Raw genomic sequence first — 20,619 nt, 5'->3', positions numbered from 1 at the left:
ATCAGTATAAATCATTATCTCCTGGGTTCATCTCTATTCAATCTTCTAGAATGAACTGCAGATTTTTAAAAGGAGTGTGAGCGGGTCATCAATAATTCCTAGTCGCGCAACACCCTCTATAAAATAGCCCGTGATATAAGAACACCCTTTACGCTGGGACAGTTACCATGCAAATAATATTCGGAATAAATAGTGTCCAACCCCTTTTCCGGGCCCTTTGCATAGTATTCCGTATTCCGGATTCCAAACGTGTCCCAAAGAGGTTAGGGTCCAAGCTAAGCCCGAGAAGATCTCCTTCGTTCAATCACCACAAGCGTCAACCAAACTTTCGCCAAGCTAAACTGGTATCCATCCGCCTTACAATCTTTAATAGAATATAGCTTTCATTTAACGCCCTAACTCGACCCCGTTTTCTCTCCTTCCCCTAACTTTTATTCATTCATCTTTAACACGCGAACGAAAAAGGGAAACGCTATAGAAAGATTCGGTGAGATCAGGGAAGGAAGATTTCTCTTCGGAGAAGACCCCGAAGTTGGGCTTCTCTTCATATCTCAGTTTGTTCAATTTATCCCTGACAATGTTACGTTATTTAGGGAACGAGAGATACGTACCTCGAGATAATACATGCGTGTAGCGCCTTACCCGTTAACTAATTCAGGGTGAACGAGTACTTGATCTCTCTTTGCTGACTCTAGAAAGGGTGTCGAGAAGAAAAATAATAAAACTGTGAGCTAAGGACTAATATACTGGATCGACCCGTGCCAGTTCGAGGCTTGGGGGGGGGGACTATCTAATTGCTTTATACCCTCGCTTCCCTCAACTCACGTTTTACTGGAATAGAAGTGAACCCAAGGTCTATACTAAAATTGGTATCAGGTTGAAATATCATTTCGTGCAAGGCTTACTCGAGTATGAAGGTATTATGTGGATGCTGGGTTTGGATGTACTGATTTTTCAATTTGGAACGGACTTGATCGCTAGAGAGGAATTAATTATGGGCTTCGTGGATGTACAGTACCGTTCTAGGCCCATGTTCTTATTGAATATTTCATTAGGGTACGAGAAGGGCTCCGAATTATTAAGTGGCTTGTACGTTTATCGAGTTTAATACTTAAGCAGGGGATAATTTTTGGGAAAATTATTATTCCGCTTCTAATTGATCGAATTTTGTCTCCAATCGATTTTAATAAAGGCGTGAATCTTAAAACTTAACTATTTAAACCTTGTTTTTATTTAAAATTCGCGGTTAGATTATAGTAAAGTAGTTCTTAGTCGCCATCTAGCGTGAAATAATTTTTCAATGATAAATAATTTTTATTTAAATCTTTCTGAAAAATTGTAATTTTTCTTACTAAAAGAATATTGTAATTTTATGCCAAATTTCTACTACAATTATCATTATTCCTATTTAAATCTGATATTTTTCGTAGATGTCGCCATAAACACTGGATGGAATTTTCCAAGCTTCGCACAGTGTTCGCTAGATGTCGACAGTTATCTCGCGTTTCTCCCTCCTCTACTGGTGGCACCTAGAGTCGCGTAAGTCGCGTAAACTTCTTTAAATGAATGTTATTTTAAGAAATAATTATTTAAATTTTTTAGCTTTAGTGAAATATACAATTTAGCATGGCCCTATTTTGAAAATTGTTAGAAAGTTGCGAAGAACTACGTTCCATCGCGTAGTAAGACAGCCTCAAGAACCATGACCCGCTTCTTCGGTAGTGATTAGGTCTTAAGGGGCGTTTCGCCACGGAGCGCGGCCTAACAACGATTAGTCAGTTACCGACGACGCAACTTGACACAGTTGAGTTTACGGGAAAGTTGCGTACGGTTCGTTACAAAATTCGGCGTCGGGTCTCGGTGATTCTCGGTGAAAAACGCGGATTACGGGTCGGATATAAATATTTATCGTTCAAGACCAATGTAGTAATAAGTTCGCGACACCAAAATGGGTAATTGTTTCAGTCGTTCGGCGACTCGGACGACGAAAAACGAGGGTAACGGTCCCGTGGAACGGATCGAGAACCCGATCGGACCCGCGGTGATATCGCAGCCGCACGTCGGATTAGGCTTAGGACTTCAAAGTCACGACGCTTCCATCAGACACAACGTCGCTGATTTATCAACGCGAAATGGACCGAGTTTACCGCCCGTTCCAAACATCGACCCGGAAAATTCGGGCGGAGGTTCGGCCAAAATATTCGTCGCTTTGTACGATTACGACGCTAGAACGGACGAGGACCTCTCTTTCAAAAAGGGCGAACACTTGGAAATTATAAACGACACTCAAGGGGACTGGTGGTTTGCCAAGTCCAAAGCTACCAAACACGAGGGCTACATTCCTTCTAATTACGTTGCCAAGCTTAAATCTATCGAAGCCGAACCGTAAGTCTTTCAATTTCCACTCTTTTAATCGTAGTATTTACCATTATACGCGTAAAACCCCTAAGCCTCGGCTACAACAAAGGTTATAAACAATCAAAGATGGAATGTGACCCCTCCCATTTGCCCCGTATCATTTGAAATTTCTAAGCCTCGGCCCACGTGACCTCTTGCCCGCATTTTCAGGGTTCATACAGATTCTGTATCTTGTCCGAACGCTGTATTTGCCGCAAAACCGGTCACATTCCCTTAAGCAAAAACTATCCTAGTTTCGCGTGTCAATTCGTTAAAGACCCCATTTGTGTCGAGGGAAATTAGATAGTTTAAGCAATCACGCCCAGGAGAGCGATTCTTTAAGTTTTTAAATGTTCAATCAGTATTAAATAAGTTAAATTAACAGTCGTAGTTAATCTAATACGAAACATATTGTCCATGCATGGAAATGGATGGCTACCAATAATTTTTTTTATTCGCATGACGTTTCGTTTATACGCTCGCAAAATGTCGGTCATGTATTTGGGGTGTGGGGAAAACTAAGATTTGAATAATATTACGAACAATACGTGGGAATTTTTCGCGTGGTGCTTTGGTGACCCTCATTTAGCCCCCATTATCAAAAAACCTTGAAATTAAATAGTCTCAATTCTACCCCCATCTTTCCTTTTGCCTCCTTACTACTAAGTTACTAGACGTTATTCCCACTTAACACCAAGGACAAAATGCTAATTACGCTATAAAAAAATGTCGCCATCCATGTTTTTTTGACGAATTTGATGAAATTCCTCCGTTAAAAAGTAGACTCATCTTGATAAAAATATTTTTTCAACTTCACCTTAGAGTAGACTTACGAGAAATTTGTATCTTCTTTTAAACTTCAATATTGGTCTACAGTTATATTGAATTTCTCATCCTCATTCCCTCAAAAATTGACCTGGCACCCAAATTTTGCCAAAACCGGTTTTTTTTATATAATTATTTATTTTTCAAGGATGCGATACTACCTTTAGATACGGCTATTTAGATTTTAATTTAGCTTTTAATTAGAAAAGCCATAATTATATTTCCCCTTTTAGTTAGTTTAAAGATGAGGGTTAGTTTCTTTTGAAAGAAAAACATCGTAATTTTTTAAGGAGGTTCAGTATGGGTGTACGTTTCTTGGAACATGAATTTTTTACGCCCGCTTTTGCGGTAACAACGAATTTGGGGGAAACAAACAAACCCGGTGCTTGGTTTACGCCCTTGTTGCTTTTTAGGAGTAAAATAAGAAAACACAAAATTCCCGAAATTCCTTATCTCGAATTTTTTCTTGTCAAAATCATAAGAGCAGTTCAGTTGCTACGTGTTTTTTTACCTCTATTTGCAAATTGAAAATGTAGCACCCCTCCATTCAACTTTTCTTCGCCGCGTCACTTTTAAAGGGAGCGTGAAACTAAATCTTATTATTGTTTAAGAATAAATTGGCCAGCGCACGCTCATTTTGATTGAATTATCATTGAAAATTCAATTGTTTAAGTAGGTAGACTCGTTAGTTTCCGCTTAAAGCCTTTGATTTAGGCTTAGCAAGCGTGCAATTCAATTTTAGGATCGAAACACAGCACAGACATTAGGATTAGGTTAATCGAGTTTTAGAAATTTACTGACGAAACCTTTGAAATAGGCTTAGTGAGTGTGCCTAACAATTACGTTTAGCAAATGCGCTTGAAATACGATAAATTTAAATAGAAAACACTCGAGAAATATCCAGGGTTGGCAAAAATCCGGATTTTTCTTGAAAAAGCCACTGGTATGGTTTTTTGCTGGTTTAAACCGGATTTTATTGGATTTATCTGGCTTTTTTTTAAACTACTCTCTAGTGCTTAATTTTAGCACGCTAGTTGTCTTCTGCTAGGCCGTCTAATTGAGAATCATTTTTATTGTACATAAAAGTTGATAAAACAATAGACATTTCCCTTAGAGATGAGTAGGGCCCCTGATTTAATCAGAATTTTTCTATCCAACCCGACCCATATCGGGTCGGAAAATCCTAGGTCGGGTTGGGTGAGAAAATTACTTAAAATGTTTTGCTGGTCGGGTCGGCTAGGGTTATCATTCCGTCTACCCGGGTAGACATTTTTATTATCTTCACTAGGGCAGGGTTGGGCCCGGGTAGGCTTTTTGTGATCTTCAATAGGGCAGCTAGGGTTGGGCCCGGGTAGGCTTTTTTGTGATCTTCAATAGGGCAGCTAGGGTCGGGCCCGGGTAGGCTTTTTGTGATCTTCAATGGGGCAGGGTTTGATAAAGATTTTTCTAAATGCGCGGTCCGACCCAACAATATAGCGTTGCAAAAAATTCAACTCAGTCTCACGAGTTTCGGGTGGGCAGTGGGAGGAGGGCGCGTCAAACTAACCCACAACATATGGGAATCGACCATTTCGATGAAATAAAGAGGTAAAGACATGTGGGTCAAACGTTTCCTTCCATCTCACTTTATGGTGCCTGCGCTGTACTCTTTTATTATATGTTTTGAAAAATCCACTGGATTTTTCATCGTGGTTTAAACCGGTTTAATCCAGGTGGATAAAACCGGACTGGATACCAGCGTGCCAACCCTGGAAATATCGTAAAGTTTAATCTGAACTTTCAAAACGTTTCACCCTCCCATTAATTGTAGGGTTTCCCCCCCCCCCTAGCGGTTCTTATTTCGGTAGAGAGGGTGTAACCCCACATAAACGATTATTTTTGTTCATCTTCTTGAAGATGGGGCAGGAGGGAAAAGATTTCCGAGATATCCCGAGTTTTTTAAGAGGCACGAATAAAAAAAGGTATACGCGAAATTCGCAGCTGGAATCTGGACGCCATTTTGAAGATCATGACGCAAAAAAAAGAGGTTTTTGAGGAATGATACGCCCCGTGGGAAAGTGTGTGAGGTTTTGACGGGAGCTGGGAGTAAGTCTAAAGGCCTGGTCACACACTCACACTTCAACGCGCGCTTCGTCGTGCAAACCGGTTTGTATCGGGAGGCCCAAGCGTGTAGACGGGACGACGGATAGTCGTGCAAACCGCCAAGCTCGGCTTGAGTAACCAAAGAATTAGTACGTGCAAACTCGGCTTGCACATGGGCTTGCACGGTAAAGAGTGTGCATATGGACAGTATCAACTGTACTTTGTTACACTGTACAAGTTGTATCTTCAGCAGGAACGGAAATAAGCAAACACAGTGATCAATTGCCATTAATTTTCGCATCGAATAATATTACTGGAGTGGGAGTGAAAATAGCTTTCGTTAATATTGCTCCATGGTGGCAGATTTGTATCACCGTAGCAGTGTTGTAGCAATATTATCGTCGGTTTTTCCTTTTGCCGAAGTGGAGGACTATTGCGCAAATGCTCAAATATGTCTGATATACGCAATTTATCAAAACAATTTATAGCAGACTTTATAGAATTATACCAATCATTGCCATGTCTTTGGAAAATAAAATCAAAAGAATATTCGGACCGCAATAAGAAACATGCAGCATACCTTACAATGGTCAACAAATTAAAGGAGGTACGTAATACATAAGTAATGGGAATTGTGGTTTCAAATAATGATTATGGCATTATGTTGTTCAAAACGGTGACTATGATTGAATGCACTTATGAAAGGTGGAGGCTGACGCTGACAGGGACGCAGTAATCAGGAAAATAAATTCACTGCGTAGTTCTTACCGCAAAGAAAAGAAGAAGGTTTTGGAGTCGCAAAAGTCAGGAGCTGGCGCGGATGAAGTACATGTACCCACGCTGTGGTATTACTCGTTATTCAACTTTTTGGACGACCAAGAAATAGCTCGACCTTCAGTGTCAAACTTTGAAGAATCCCTTTCACATGTAAGAGAAGGAACAGGGTTGTGTTGTTTGCACCCAGTATTTATTTTCGTAATGTCATTGTTACATTGTTTAATTGGTTATGTTACAAATCGAATTTTGCCAGGGAACACTTCCTTCATTGTTAACATACAATAAGAACTGTTCTCTGTTCTGCTTGGCATCATTAGCAATCGCTCTATAGTGTCCTCTCTGAAGGTCAGTAAGATTGTCATCAGTGGTCCGTAAACCTAATGATAGTGACCCTCGAATAGTGTCTTCCTTATCTGTGCTCCCAGCCGGCATGTAGCTTGTTGAATTATGTCTTATTAGAAAGTTATGAAGCACACAACATGCCATAACAGCAACGTCTATATTTTCAAGTTGTAATTTAATGCTAGTATGAAACAGACGAAATCGAGCAGCTAATATACCAAAAGCATTTTCGACGACACGCCTTGCTCTTGATAGGCGATAGTTATATATTGTACGTTCATTTGTAATCTCTCTTTGATTATAGGGTTTCAAAAAGTTAGGGGTTAAAGCAAATGCTTCGTCGCCTATGAACACATAATTGAGTATTTTATTCGAGTTATTTAGCTGTTCTGGGTCCGGAATGTGTAACGAGTTCGCTTTCAATTTTCTGTGGAATATTGTCTGCTCAATTACACCTCCATCCGAGATTCTGCCATTTACACCAAATTCTGCTATGATGAACTCGTAGTTTGCATTAACCACTGCCATCAACACCATACTATGGAACCCTTTATAGTTATAAAAGTATGAACCGCTTTGCGGTGCTGGTATAATTTTAACGTGTTTGCCATCTACGGCACCCAGGCAATGGGGAAAATTCCACTTTCTTTCAAAGTCGTGCGCTATTTGCTTCCATTCTTCCTGTGATGTTGGTACCTAAAATGAAATTAAAATGTTTCAGGATGAGAACTCCATTGAGTCAGTGGTATCGCCTCAAGACCAGGAATATCGGCCGCCATCACAATCCTCTAATAACAGCAGTTGCACAACGGATCCGTCACCGCAAGACCTGGACTTGTTACCCCCTACTCCAAGTAGCGAATGTGCATCAGCACCACCCAGACGCGTAAATAATAACAAAAGGGGTCGAGAGATTGACAATGTTATAGCTACGGTTGGTAAAAAGCTGTCAGAAGCAAGAACCGAGGACCAGCATGACGTGTTTGGACGCAATGTGGCACATAAGCTTCGAAACATGCCCAAGGAACAACGTATATTTGCTGAAAAGTTAATTAACGACGCTTTGTTCGAAGGAGACCTAGGAACCCTGTCGCGGAATTGTTGCATTCACATTCCAACTACCAATACTACGCCATTACAAATCCCTACTCAGCCAATCTTCGTGAACGCTATACCGTCGAACATGGATATCCATGCAACACCCTCCCAAGACACCCATACCACAACCGCGACTACTATGAATAGCATTGAAACTTATGTTGCTGCTCATGCAACTATTGGTGATTATGTGACTAATTACCACCCAGAACAATAATTGGATTACTATGTTGCACACAAGGCCTATGTAATAAATAAAGATTTAACAAACTTAAAACGTTGTTTTACCTTCATGTATTGCTTTCGCAAAACCATAAAGATGGCTCGACATGTGTCCGGGATAATAGCAGATAACGACTGATGGGAAATCGCGGTAGAAAATCGTAGATCTCGGTATGATCTTCCAGTAGCTAGAAAGCGTAAAGTACTGCTCAATCTTTCATGCGGAGATATGGCTTCGCGCATCACAGTATCTTGGCGTTGTATTTTAGGTGTCACCAAACGAAGTAATTTAGTATATGCGTTGACATCCATTCTGAGATAACTACGCCAGTCATCAGGATCTTCTCTTAAATCGTTCATTAAATGTATATGTGAATGTCTTTTTCGACGTAGCAGCCATGTTTTACACCATTTACTTCGTGGGCGTTTCTGGCTCTTGCGTTTCAATAATAAAGAATAGAGAAAACCATATAATAAGAACATATCACTAGGGCACATTTTGCGATCATGGACGTTATGGCACCTCTGCAACAGAAAAGCCAATAATGACGTTTGCACAAACATTAGCATCGTGTGGACGCAAGAAGGGTGTTTCAGTTGTATTGCGCAAATTATACATATGTCAGGGTCGCTGTCGTTTGGCCGCGGTGCAAACCGAGTTTGCACGAACAAATTCTTCAGCAGTGCAATGTTTACGCAAATCGCGCTAATCGATTTGCACAAGCCAACGTCATTCCGTCCACACGCTCGGGTTTCCCGACACAACTAGGTTTGTTCAAGGACGTTTGCGGTTAAAAATGAGCGTGTGACCAAGACGAGAGTAGAGCGTGCAAACTAGCACTCGCGCATGCGTAAGCAACGCACTTCCGAAGGGTTAGCACGTGCAATCTCTTTGTGTACAACAAAGCTGGTGTCTGTAGACGGGGGCCAAGCCGTGTGCTCCGTCGATTTGCACATGTTTTTATGCCGTTTGCACAAGCTTTATTACTATCGTTTGGACGTTGGAGGTGTGTTCCGTGTTTCTGCACAATCTGTACCGTTAAGGCAAATCGCTATCGTGTGACCGGGCCTTAAGTGCTCCCAGCCTGGCTAGAGTGTGTAGGGGTCGTTACCAAAGATGGGAACCGATTTCCTAACATTACGTACTCCCAAATATCGTTGAATAATTTAGACACGACCCCCTTTAGTTCCGAAGCGCGTGATTTGATGTGAACGCGCCAATATTAATTTAAAGGGTTTGTGAACTACTTGATGTTACGAGCTTCTAAAGCTCTCTCGTCTCATTTTCTCGAGATTAGGACGGACTTGTCGTCGAGATATCTCTTCCCAAAATCCTCTCCTCTTTCACATCTTTAGAGATCTAGGAAATTTCCTGATCTTTGAACTAGTCACGAAGTTTTTTATCCCCTTTTTTTTTAGTGAGGATCTTTGATCCGTATAAATCCTTAGTTCTAGCTCTGACTTTAGTTCGGTACAAAGTTGCTAAGCCTTGTTTTTCTTCGACTGTTAGAGACAACTAAGAAGTTGATATCTAAGGGGGGACCCAAGGGATTTGAACTTTTTCTTCTTTGATTGATCCAATTTATCCACCCACCTTCGGGGAAAGGATTGGCGTTGTATTTTTGGACGAATTTAGATAAGTCTTGATTTGGTCTGGTCCCAATTAGGGTACGTTGTTTGTCAGAATGTCCTATTCTTTTCAAGCTTTCAAGACGTAGATAATCTTCTCCACAAATACTAGCATTTTTCTTGGAATTCTAAGCGCCTTAAATGACTAATAACGCGCCTTAATTAAGCCTAAATCATAGAGATAACTTCTTAGGTAGTTTCTCTTCGCCCTGGATGTTTTCTTTTTCCGGAAACACGTGACCAAAATGCGACAATAGTACGAAGCTACTTGTCGAGGAAATATCTTAAAAGAGATATTTGATTGCAAATCGGAATTTATTTTAGAAATTGACCCCACGAAAGTCATAGGGTACTTACGTGGACGTCTACGATAATTTTAGCAGGAAATCTTTTTGTCTGAAGATTCTATGGGGATTATTAGTTTTCTAAAAGCTTTGGGGACCGTAATTTATACCGGGAAATATTTATTTTAGGGTGGTATTGTCTTTGAGCAGTTTTCCTTTTGGTTTCCGAGTATGTGGGCTTCCGATACAGTCTTGTCTGCTCGGATAACGGGGAGAAGAAATGGCAAATCTTTTTGAAAGAGTAGCTAGCTAAAAGGGCTTTTTGTAAGATATCCTCCTTCGTTATATATCACTTCGCTTTTTACCAACCATTCGTCCCCCTGAAGAGATAAGGAACAGTCGGAAACAAAAAGCCCTCTCCCCAATTTTTTTTCTTTTGGTTTTTGGCAAATGTTTTGATATCTTTAGGCTTTTCCAACAAGTTTTTCCGAACAAAGCATAGGTTTTTTCCTTATTTTCTTCACCATTTATCTTTAAATACACGAAAAGATTTGTCTTTAGTTTTTCTTGGAGATTTTAAGATGGCTTTGTTCTGTTTGTATAGAATTTATAAATTTTTTTCCCAAGTAATATTGAAAACACCGAGTTATTTCGTTTGTATCGGTGTATTTATGGGCTTTTATATTCTACATTGTATTCGTGTTTCATAAATATACCACTTCCGTGTATTAATTAGTTTAATAATGACGAACAGCTTTAATTATACTAAATGGTACTAATTACGTACTGGCAAAGCTCAAAGTGACGTCGCAATACCCGCTTTAAAACCATAAATTTATGTGTAGATTTAAATTTTTTTTTTTGGGCTAGACTGGAGTAATATTATAGAGGCGCTTTTCTTAGGCTATGTCAAAAAATACGGTGATGGCACCGCGTTATATTTCTTCTCGTAAACATAACGCTGTCAAACCCGAGCTTCTGCCATGACATTAGTGAACTTTACGGGGCGGGGCAGAGGAATCCTAATATATCATCTTCTTGGGAAGTTTTCTTGATTTTTGACAGTTTTCTCTGAAAAGTTCTCCGTGAAATATCTCTTTCGGAAGAGAACGTAAATTTTTAGGCTTAATATTTTGTTCCCGTTGTTGTTTCGTATTTTTCTCTCAGCTCTGGCTTTTGTTCCTTCCTTTTTGCGCTTTAAAAGTATTTGCATTCTGTTTGTGTCGCTTTCTTTTTATTATTTTGGGCGAAATTTAAACAACAAATACAAATTCTCTAAAGTAGAAAAGTCAACAATTTAGGCAGTGCAGCTTTTGCAGCTTTTCAACGTACCTACTACGTCTTTGCGAGAATGTTGGACGCGTGGGATTTAGTCTATACGGGCTTTAGAAACTTTCCTAAAGTAGTATAGAACTCAAAGAGTACTTTTAGGAAACTGAACTGAAAGAAATTCGTAATTTTTTATTTATTTATTTTATTTAAAATTGACATCAAACAAGCTTTTATCTTTTGGATCTATCTATCCGTTTGTAAGGAATAAATATATTTATTTATTAGTCTGGCATGTTTTTAGAATATTTATTTAAAATTATTATTTTTGATTTTACTTCTGACCTAATTTTTTTTCATTTTTATTTCTATTAAGAAATTAAATGAATTTAATTTTTAATTAGATTAGTTTTGGGAACAAAATTTATAGAATCGCATCACCTGGGTCTATCAGGCCCCCTTAGTGACGTCATACTCTGAATTTAATAGTAGAGACGTCTTTAATATGAATATTGGGGGTAAAAATTTTAGTTTTAGATTAAAAAAAAGAAAGAATATTTTTAAAAAATTTCAAAATTTGATTAGAAACAAAATTGACGCTCTAAGCTTTATTATTATAGTTTTTATTTCTTCTTTTCTTTGCTCTTACACCAAAAATGCGTCTTTTGTTTCTGTTTTGCCTTCCTTGATATTGGAAAAATAAAAAGATCTTTGTAAGTACCAAAAATCCTCAAAAATCAAATTAAAAAATATTTATATCAAATTACGCTCTTAATCATTTTTCGTTATGATTTTGTTTTCTTAATTTGTTCTGCTCGTTGCCATCCATATTTTTGATGTTTGATGTTCTCTCTTTGGCTTTTTAAAAAAATATTTGATTTCTTTACACTATTTTTATTTTTCCACAAATATTTTTGCACAAATTTCAATCTTATTCGCTTTTGCACGCAACTTATATATTTATATATTTATTTGTTTTATTTCACTTAATTTTTAGCTGAAATTAAGAGTATTTTGGGGGTTGTCGTTAAGTTTTACTAGCAAAGTCATTAGTGTAAAATTTCGATCAAATTGTGTCGAGGCGTTTTAGATAATGAGATTATAATGGGATTACCGTTTAAATTTATTTTGAGAGAGAGTTTGCGACCTAATTTTCGGCGGCGTTAAAGCTGGCGTGTTTCGGACCAAGTTTCCGACTAATTTAGTGGACATTCTCTGATAGCCAGTTTAATTTAAATTATTTTTGTTTTCGAGTTAAGATACCGAAATGGCGGAAATATCCGGGGAAACAATTTTGTTTTAGGTCCATTAGGGTGTTTAAAGTATTTAGTAAATTACTGTTATCATATATTTTACCACCAATTTTACCGCATTACTTAATCATAACATGAACATTGGTCGTTTCCAAGGCTCTCAAACTTTATTAGTTAGTTATCCGGAGCGGAATCCGTTTATTGGACTAATTTGCAAATTGTACAATCGTGTTTTATTCACTAATAGACTCTTTATCTATTTATATAATGTATGAAACTTATCCACTCCGATAAAGGCTCGTTTTACTTGATAAGCTAAGCGAGAAACTTAGTTCCCTGAAGTTTTTCGCCCCAGTCAACGAATTTTTTTTTTACTTTTTTTTTATCGCAAAGTTAGCAAGAAAATTTTATACAAATATCCCTTAAGAAATTCTTCCTCCGCCCTTTAAATTAATAGAAAGAAGCCACGCTTTTTTATGTCACCCGAATCACGCGGAATAATCATAGAAGGGAAAGCTAGCCACCGTATTTCTAATTTGAAATAGTTTAGGCTTAGCAACGTTGCATTCTGAAGGTGGAATCTTTTCCAGGCACGTGCAGTCTAAGATTGCGTTGAGTTTTAAGGCAAACTTACTAGTAAAATACCGCCTAGATTTCTGATGTTAATGACGTTGGGAGTAGTATAGCTAACGTTGCATTTTCGATTTGGAATTCATGGGTGGGTCGTTTTTGCCAGCTTTCTTTGCTTTCTCTATTTGGTTGGGGTTTTTATGCCGTTGTTAGAACGTGCCGATTACGAATCTGCCAGTATTAAGAGCGTTTGGAACTTGACGGTTAAAGCACGTTTTTCGTAGCCAGCTTTATAAGGGAGCCTTCTTACATAAGGGAAATATATATGCCTATATGTTAGGACAGGGTTGACATTGAACCTGGAAAGCCAGGAGAAAGTCGGAGTAATTTTGTAATTGTAATTAATTCTATCATTTTCCCTTATTAGTGCCTTGTACAATTAATACGTTTATGAGTTCAAAGTTCAGTTGATTTTTAATTTTAAACATTGGACAGTCGGGGAGTTTTTTAAATATGAAAAATCATTGGCAACCCTGAATGGGATATGGTGGACTTTGGATCCCTAACTTAAGTCTAGCCACCACACCCCTTACAGAAAGGCCCTGACCAATTCAGGCTTTTGAGGGTGCTGCTATAAATGATAGTCTTTTTTCCCTAATAACAGACGCATCCTTAGAAAGGAGCTTACGTTTTGTTGTCTGGTTTCAACTCGCGGTGAAAAAAAAAACTTTCGACACTGTGTGTGTAAGTGGCGTGCATAGGCCGTCATTGTGCAATTTTCCAACTTGAGAAGCGACCACACACTGGTTTTAATTCCAATCCCAAAATATGTATAATCTCCAGTCATGGCTTTGATATATTCTCCTTATGAAAAAAATAATGCACGCGTTCTCACCCACCCTTTTCGGGAAGATGGTTGCCATGACAACCGCGATAGCTGTCCGTATCCATGGGGCAAACCGGGCTATTTTCTATAGATAGCTTATAATGTTGGAGGCATCGGACTGCCATTTCGCTATAACGGCATTTTATACGCATTCCTCTCTACCCCCCCCCTTTCCTACCGTAGATCACAACCACCACCACGTTTATTGGGGAATGGTGTTTGTCAAAATCGATATCTCTCTCCTTATTTCGCGTCCATTTTGACCATATTTTACGCCGGCTATATGTGCCCCTTCTCTATCTTATCGATAGTACCATTTGTTAAGAAGTTGATTGGACCATTTCCGTGGGAAGCGCGTGCCCCGAGGGGTCGGACGTTTAGGAAAAAGTGCACGGGATTTCGAAATCCAATTTGATTTTGTCGTATTTCGTTTGATTTCGTCTGATTTCATCGGATTTCATTTGATTTCGTCGGAATTTGTTTGATTTCAGAATTCGATAAAATCCAATGGATTTCATCGAATTTTAAGATTTTCCCCGTGATTCGGTCGGATTTTGCTATTTTTACCGTGATTTCGACTGATTTTGCGATATTTCCCTCGATTTCGTTGGATTTTGAGGTTTTTCGCGTGATTTCCTCGGATTTTGAGATTTTTCCCCGTAATTTCGTCGGATTTTGTGATTTCTTTTGATTTTGGATTTCGTGAATTTTGTAATGGATTTCACGATTTCTTTACTGATTTTGCTTCTGATTTTGTGATTTCGCTTCTAATTTCGTGATTTCTATGTTGATTTCGTGATTTCTTAGTTGATTTTGTGATTTTTTTTCTGATTTTATGATTTCTTTACTGATTTTGTGATTTCGTTGCTGATTTCGGATTTTTTTAATTGATTTCGAAATCAGCATTGATTTCGGATTTCTTAAATTGGATTTCACGGGTAGCGTACGGGATTTCATGAATGACCGACCCCTCGGCGTGCCCGGTATCTTGCCCGCCTTTGAATTCGTTAGTTTAATAGCCGGTTGGTATGGGCTAAGGAACGTGGCTTCCGACTTGAAGAGAAAAGGTCTATGCCGCTTGTAAGAACGATTTCTTCCTTACGAAATGATATTTTCATTGATATTTATTCGTAGGCGTGGGAGAGTTATAAATGATCTGGCAAAAGGGTTTAACCGCGCAGCTCGTTTTTACGCCCTGGAACTAACTTCCAGGTTTGGACTTTGTCGTACGTCGTATCCTGGCTCATTTCCGACTTTTCTTTCTTTTATATAAGATAGAAGTTTTTCTTTTTGAATAACCACGTAACGTCTGTAAATCAAGGTTATGTAATGGTAGAATTTTATCGTCATGATTCTGTAATATTTTAGTTGGGATTTTACTGGCCTGGCGAATTTATCAGCTTTTGCTTCAATAAGTTAAAAGAGTTTTTCGTGAAAATGCTATATTGGTCTATTCCCGTAGCGTACATACATCAGGGTTCATACAAACCTGGAAAACCGGGAAAATCTGGAAAAATCAGGGAAGTAAATAGTTGACAAAAACCTCAGGGAAATTTGCTTCAAACAGGGGCCGAATAATTAAGCAAAATGTTCAAAAACATACCCTCCATAGGATTAACATTACACTAAACTTTGGAGGCTCATAACTCTGGTTCTCCTAGAGATACGGGGATGTCCTTTGAGCATGTTAAAGTCCAATTTACCCCACCCTCTTTCGTTAACGTTTGCTCCATAGGATACTCCATGTACGGGAAAAAACCTGCAAAACTCAGGGAAGTATATGGGGAAAAAACCTGGAAATCTCTGGGAAATTTGTTTTCCAAAAGTTGTATGAACCCTGCTGTGTAACATACGCTTTACACTCGTATTGCATCCGGTGTACTGTAGCTACGTCTATAAAATATGACATGTACCGAATAACGATAAGATAGTACTGGGCTACACCCTGTATACGGACGATGATCGCTATAGAATATGGGCTGCAAATATCTCTCGAACGCAAAAAACCGTAAAGAAATAAATTTTCTCGAAAGCGAGTGGAAACGGAATAGCGTAACGTTATATCGTTAAGTTTTTCTTAAAGATTTTTTTCTTTTTTCTTTTCACTTCTTCGCTTGGTATTCTTTTATTTCTACGCTTTCTCTATGAGATATTAAGCCGTTGAGGTATACGAGCGATATAAAAGAAGTGTAGCTTTGAGAAAAAAACGAGGTTAGATACGGTTTTTTACGTTCGCTCGCTCCGTGTGAGAAGTTAAGAGAACTCGCTCGGTGTTGCTGGAAAATAAATTTTTATGGCTGAGGAAAAAAAGAAAAATCGTCTGTTTCTTCTTCTTTTGCCGAGGAATCAAAAAAGGGTCCTGAAAGGGATAAGAAAAACTACCATTAGGGTACGTTTTGAGCCCAAAAACTTCCACCATCGCTTCACCCAAACCTAAAAAACAGAAACAACAACCTAAAGTTACGTTTCGGTACTAGTGTAAGTCGATTGCGTGGAAAAAACATTGCCCCCAAATGATAAGTGTAAACTGAAATAATTATAATAAAAGGTTTCTACCGAATTTCTTAGTTCCTATTGGACCTTTGTCGTGGAATTTTTAAAATGAGAGGTTTAAGTTTAAGTGGACATTTTGGACGTTAATGGTACTTTCTTTGGTCACCTGCCAAATTTACATTAATTGACCATCTTTTTAAAGTTACTACTCATGACACGCGTAATATAAGATCTCTATGGAGTTGTCTTGAAATGGGGTCAAAACTGGGCCCATAATATTCTCGGTTTTAAGTTTTAATTATGAAGTTGACGTCCGTCCCTTCGGCTGTCTGTTATCTCTTAACCTATATATAAATTATTAGTCAAGATTTAAGAAGTTTAATTTATCATCTCCTTTATGTATTCCTTTCATCCGCTATTTATTAGTGTTATCCTTACATTCTTTTCAAGTTTCAACGTCTCGAGCGCCTCTTTTGTCCGAGCTTAATGGCTGGAGTAATGAGACTGGACTCTTAAAGGGTGAAATATCTGTTTGACACTCATTCCTTGTTTAGCGCCCCGCTATCCATCCAAGGACATTTTTCTCTCCATGCTTTTAATTTTTCGCTAGCTTCAATCTGTCCTTGGCTTTTGCTCTCAAACTCGACTTACTAACCTTAACCCGCCGAGTAGATTAACACGAAGTTATTAAAGGAGGTGTTCACTAAGTACTATAGTATTTGAATTAGAACTAACTTCTGTAGTTAATTTGTTAGAGTTCCGTTAAATTTTGTGGTTAAATGTATCTTCCAAGGCGGGACGGCGACTAGCGCGGTGTTTCCGTTGGAAAGGTCCGTTAGTTTGAAGTGTTAGCCCCCCCCCTTTAAGAGATCGTATCTTATATTCCTTCAAAAATTTTCGCTCCTTTTATTACACACCGAAAAAAGGAGAATTTTTCTTGACACGCTCATTTTTGGGCGCCAAGGTTTGTAAAGGCTTCTTTCCCTCTTTATTCTGAGCTTTTGTTCGTTCGCTCGTTAATTAAAAGCCTAATCCAAGTTCTTTTTGAATCCCCCTTACACCCCTTTTCTGACGTTTAAGTTGGGGCGGTCTATTCTGAAGAGAATCGCTCAAGCGTGGCCGGAGCACTCTTTCTCAACAACGTTAACTTCCATAGGAAACGCTCGAAAAGCTAAACTGGTGGTGTTTTTTACCGTTTTCCTCTTAAGAAGGAACTTTTATTTAAAACCGTGTCTTTCTCTCGCCCCTCCCCCTCATCGTAACCAGTTTTATATTTTATTTCGCCTGCCAGAAAATGAGTCGAATTAAAAGGGTTTTTTTCCCTGTTTTCTACCTAATCAGAGTCAGTAATCTACCGTTATTTGAATTGGAAAATTTTTAAATGCAGTTGACAGAGGGTTTAATGAGCTGGGATAATTGGGAAACTCAAAACTTTCTCGAAAAGTTGTTTGTGGAGTTGTATAGAAATATATTTTAATAGTTCTTTTAAATGATATTTATTTATTTATTTATTTATTTAGTTGCTTCAATTGACTTCTTTTCTTTATCCACGTGAGAAATATTTGAGTTTGTGACGTAGTTTTGAGCTCGCACGCCACGTCCTTGTCACGTGGTTAGATTTTGACGCGTATTATAGTTTTGAAAGGGAAAATGAATGAAAATTATTTAAGCAGGTAATAAAAAATTATTATAACGCGTAATAAAAACCCTTTATCAAAACTTTTTTTAAGGAAAAGCGGTCGGTCGTAAGAGTGTTATCGGTTAATAACAACCCGCCAAAAACCCCATTTATTTTACTCTCAAACTAGACATTGTACATAATAACCTCGGGGTACATCTTTTCAATATCAAAATTTAGCGATCTCTTCTAGTTCCATTACTACGGTTTACCCCCGAATGATTCCTTCTTTGCCACGAACTGGTTTAAATTTTTCCTTCCTGTTTGGAAGTTGAAACTCTCTTCTTCTTCTTTTTCCCCCGTTTTTCCTCGTCATAGTTTTAGTTTTGGGATGAATTTTTGAACTCTAAAATGGATCGCCCACGTATATTTTACATACGCGGAAAGATGGGTGATGTATTTAGTTGAACCTCCCCGTTATGTTAAAGAATGTGAAATACCTCAAAACATATTTGCGTATACTCTTAACCCATTCGGGCCAAGAATTTGAAATACTTCATCGAGAATTGGGAAGTGACAATTTTCGAAGAATTATTTTGTTACTATCTCCTAATTTTTTCTGGGTCTTTGGAATTGAATGTTTTTTTTATATATGTAGGTTGCGTGTCATTGACCCTTTAAAAAGGCGCGTGCATCACGAATTTTCTCGTGACGTTTGTTTAATTCTTGAAAATAAACGAAACTTATCTTGGTACACTAGAATTTTATGTCAGTTATAATTTCAACCATAGACATAAGAACGTGTAGTAAGATATTAAGAGCGAGGGTTCAAAAAAGGCCTACTCGGTTATGTTTTGGTCAGAAGTTCATAATTTGACGTGGAGTTTTAGTGAAGAGGGAATAATTAAAGTTAAAAGCTTTAGTTTTAGTATCGTTTGATTAAAACGTTAAGCAAATATCTCCATTACAGATTTGTTTCATATTTTTACTCCCAAAGTCGTACATTAACCTAACCCATCCGTGAAAGGCCTTGATTTTTTTTTAGTATTATTATTATTATTTGAGTGGGCGATTTTTACATCCGCGCTTGAAACCCGAATTTGACACGCGCTAATAATCTGGGTGTATTGTTCAACGAAAATTTCAAACCTCTCGTTTTCTTTCTTTCTTTTCCAGCCCTTTTTATATTATTTCACTATCTCTTTCGTTGTAGACTCTCTCAAAGTTGGTAGAAGTCTTAACTTCACTTTTTTGATGAAAGTGATAAGAGACGGGGATTTGTTACGAGAGTTATAACTTAAGACGCTCGTTGGCCTGTAAAGAAACTTAAAAATATAAAAAAAAAACATTTCCATATACGGCACGGGTGGTCCCATTTTAAGCCTAAATTATACGATGAAAACTTGAGGACTCGTTTCAGTACCTGCGTTATTATAATACTCTATTATCATTTATCCATTTTAGGGAACTGTTTTTCATTTTCGTTTGATAATCTGGTTGCAATACCAAAACGGAATTGAATAACTCTCATTGTTCTTGAAATTTCTGGGGAATTTATTTACTGATAAATACGGTCTGTTATTTTATCAGCGTTATTTTGTACTTTCGTTTCATATAACTGTTTACAAGAACTCTTTGTTAACCAATGCGATAAAATATAAAAGGATTTTAGTTTTGAACCGCTAATCCAATCCAAACAAATCAACTCTCAATTTTCCTTCTTCTCCAGTCTTGAAAAGTTCGAAGAGACAATTTAATTTCTATTCAATTGTCTATTTCACTACGTGTGTGTTCTCGAGGTAATCAAATTAAGTTTTCACGACAAAAATTCGCCATCCGAATGAAAGACAGACTAATATAGTAAATGATGAAAGAGTCGGTGTGATTTAAAACAATGGTGTCGGGAACGGGAATTCCTTGGCGTTCTTTTCAATTTGGTTTGGCATTCCAGTCGTCAAGTATTGACACGCGCTTTGGGTTGTTGGATCGGCCTCGAATGAGAATCACGTCGAGGTGGTATAATAAGTAAGGGGAAAGATAGGATATAGGGGTTGAGATAGTACTGCTTCTACTACCAGCGGCATCACCACCACCATACTCGGGTCACGATTCGTTGAACCTGGCTCGCCGCTATCTCCTTTATCTACTCCAGGCTTCATATACACCCTAAAAGTAATGTTAATTCAGCCCGGAGCCAATTTGTTCGTCGGACCGAGCCAGCGAGCTTAGAATAGTGGGTTTGCTTCCCCGGTTACAACTCCTTCCTCTCTCTCGCTCTCTAACTCCTTCCTCTTTTATTTCCACTGATTTCCCTCGTTCCGGGATATAGAACAGTGGGTAAAACGTTGAGGCATCTTCGTTAATCCTAAGGTACGGAACCTGACCTAAGATTTCAACCGGAATTTTTACTCCTACTGAAGATAGCTTCCATTGGTGCATGGTGGAACTTGTTTGGATAACATGGTAGACGCCTTTCAACCTCGTTTGCATCTGATGGTGAAATGGGCAGCAGTTACCATATAGATGAAAGCTAGATTCCGTCCGGATCAATTGGAATTACTGTACTCATGATGGTTTCTCGCAATTGCAATTGCAATTGGAAGCAACCCTTACTCGAGTCTTTTAAAGTAACGTGGCTCCTTGTGTCTCGAATGGAGTCATTTCTCTGTCAAGTTATATGCTATTTTAAATGCCCTTACATATTTTTTTGGGGGAGTAGGGTATCATTTTCAACTCGGCTATATTTTTAAAAAGCCTGTCTCGGTTTATTTCTCAGAGGTCAAAAGTTTACTGTATAGCGTCACCCATATATTACGCGTCATAAAAACTAGCTAGCTAGCGCCTCCTTGGAAAGTTTTCTCTTCCTTTGGCTTT

At 38.3% G+C, this 20,619-nt stretch overlaps 3 protein-coding genes and 1 long non-coding RNA gene across 5 annotated transcripts in view; 2 read left to right on the top strand and 2 right to left on the bottom strand.

Moving 5' to 3' along the window:
* Positions 1-20,619, bottom strand: part of LOC149717836 (uncharacterized) — an 83,194-nt gene that overhangs the window by 36,224 nt on the left and 26,351 nt on the right. The gene's annotated exons all lie outside the window — the stretch shown is intronic.
* The window catches only part of Src42A (Tyrosine-protein kinase Src42A), a 45,210-nt gene continuing 26,360 nt past the window's right edge, over positions 1,770-20,619 (top strand). Inside the window, exon 1 of the mRNA XM_089840863.1 lies at positions 1,770-2,385. Coding sequence (XP_089696989.1) covers positions 1,949-2,385 — 437 coding nt within the window. The 5' untranslated portion in view covers positions 1,770-1,948. The remainder of the gene's footprint in view (positions 2,386-20,619) is intronic.
* On the top strand, positions 5,319-7,798 carry LOC149717837 (uncharacterized). Of its 2 annotated transcripts, none has more exons than XM_089840878.1 (4): positions 5,319-5,489; positions 5,558-5,911; positions 6,010-6,231; positions 7,145-7,798. In XM_089840878.1, exons 2-4 carry the CDS (start codon positions 5,756-5,758, stop codon positions 7,736-7,738), a joined length of 972 nt encoding a protein of 323 aa, XP_089697004.1. In that variant the 5' UTR covers positions 5,319-5,489; positions 5,558-5,755; the 3' UTR covers positions 7,739-7,798. The 2 variants fall into 2 exon arrangements, with proteins under 2 accessions (XP_089697004.1, XP_089697005.1); XM_089840879.1 differs by having other exon boundaries at positions 5,555-5,911.
* Positions 6,250-6,961, bottom strand: LOC149717838 (uncharacterized). The gene is made up of 2 exons (XM_089840889.1): positions 6,642-6,961; positions 6,250-6,578 (listed from the first exon to the last, which is right to left on the bottom strand). Exons 1-2 carry the CDS (start codon positions 6,958-6,960, stop codon positions 6,301-6,303), a joined length of 597 nt encoding a protein of 198 aa, XP_089697015.1. The 5' UTR covers position 6,961; the 3' UTR covers positions 6,250-6,300.

The sequence above is a fragment of the Phalangium opilio genome, unplaced genomic scaffold (genome assembly GCF_054372755.1).
Source record: "Phalangium opilio isolate 3A_F unplaced genomic scaffold, DU_Popi_V2 ptg000003l_1, whole genome shotgun sequence".
Lineage (NCBI taxonomy): Eukaryota > Metazoa > Arthropoda > Arachnida > Opiliones > Phalangiidae > Phalangium > Phalangium opilio.
The sequence above is the reverse complement of the archived record's forward strand: the minus strand, read 5'-3'. Positions and strand labels throughout refer to the sequence as shown.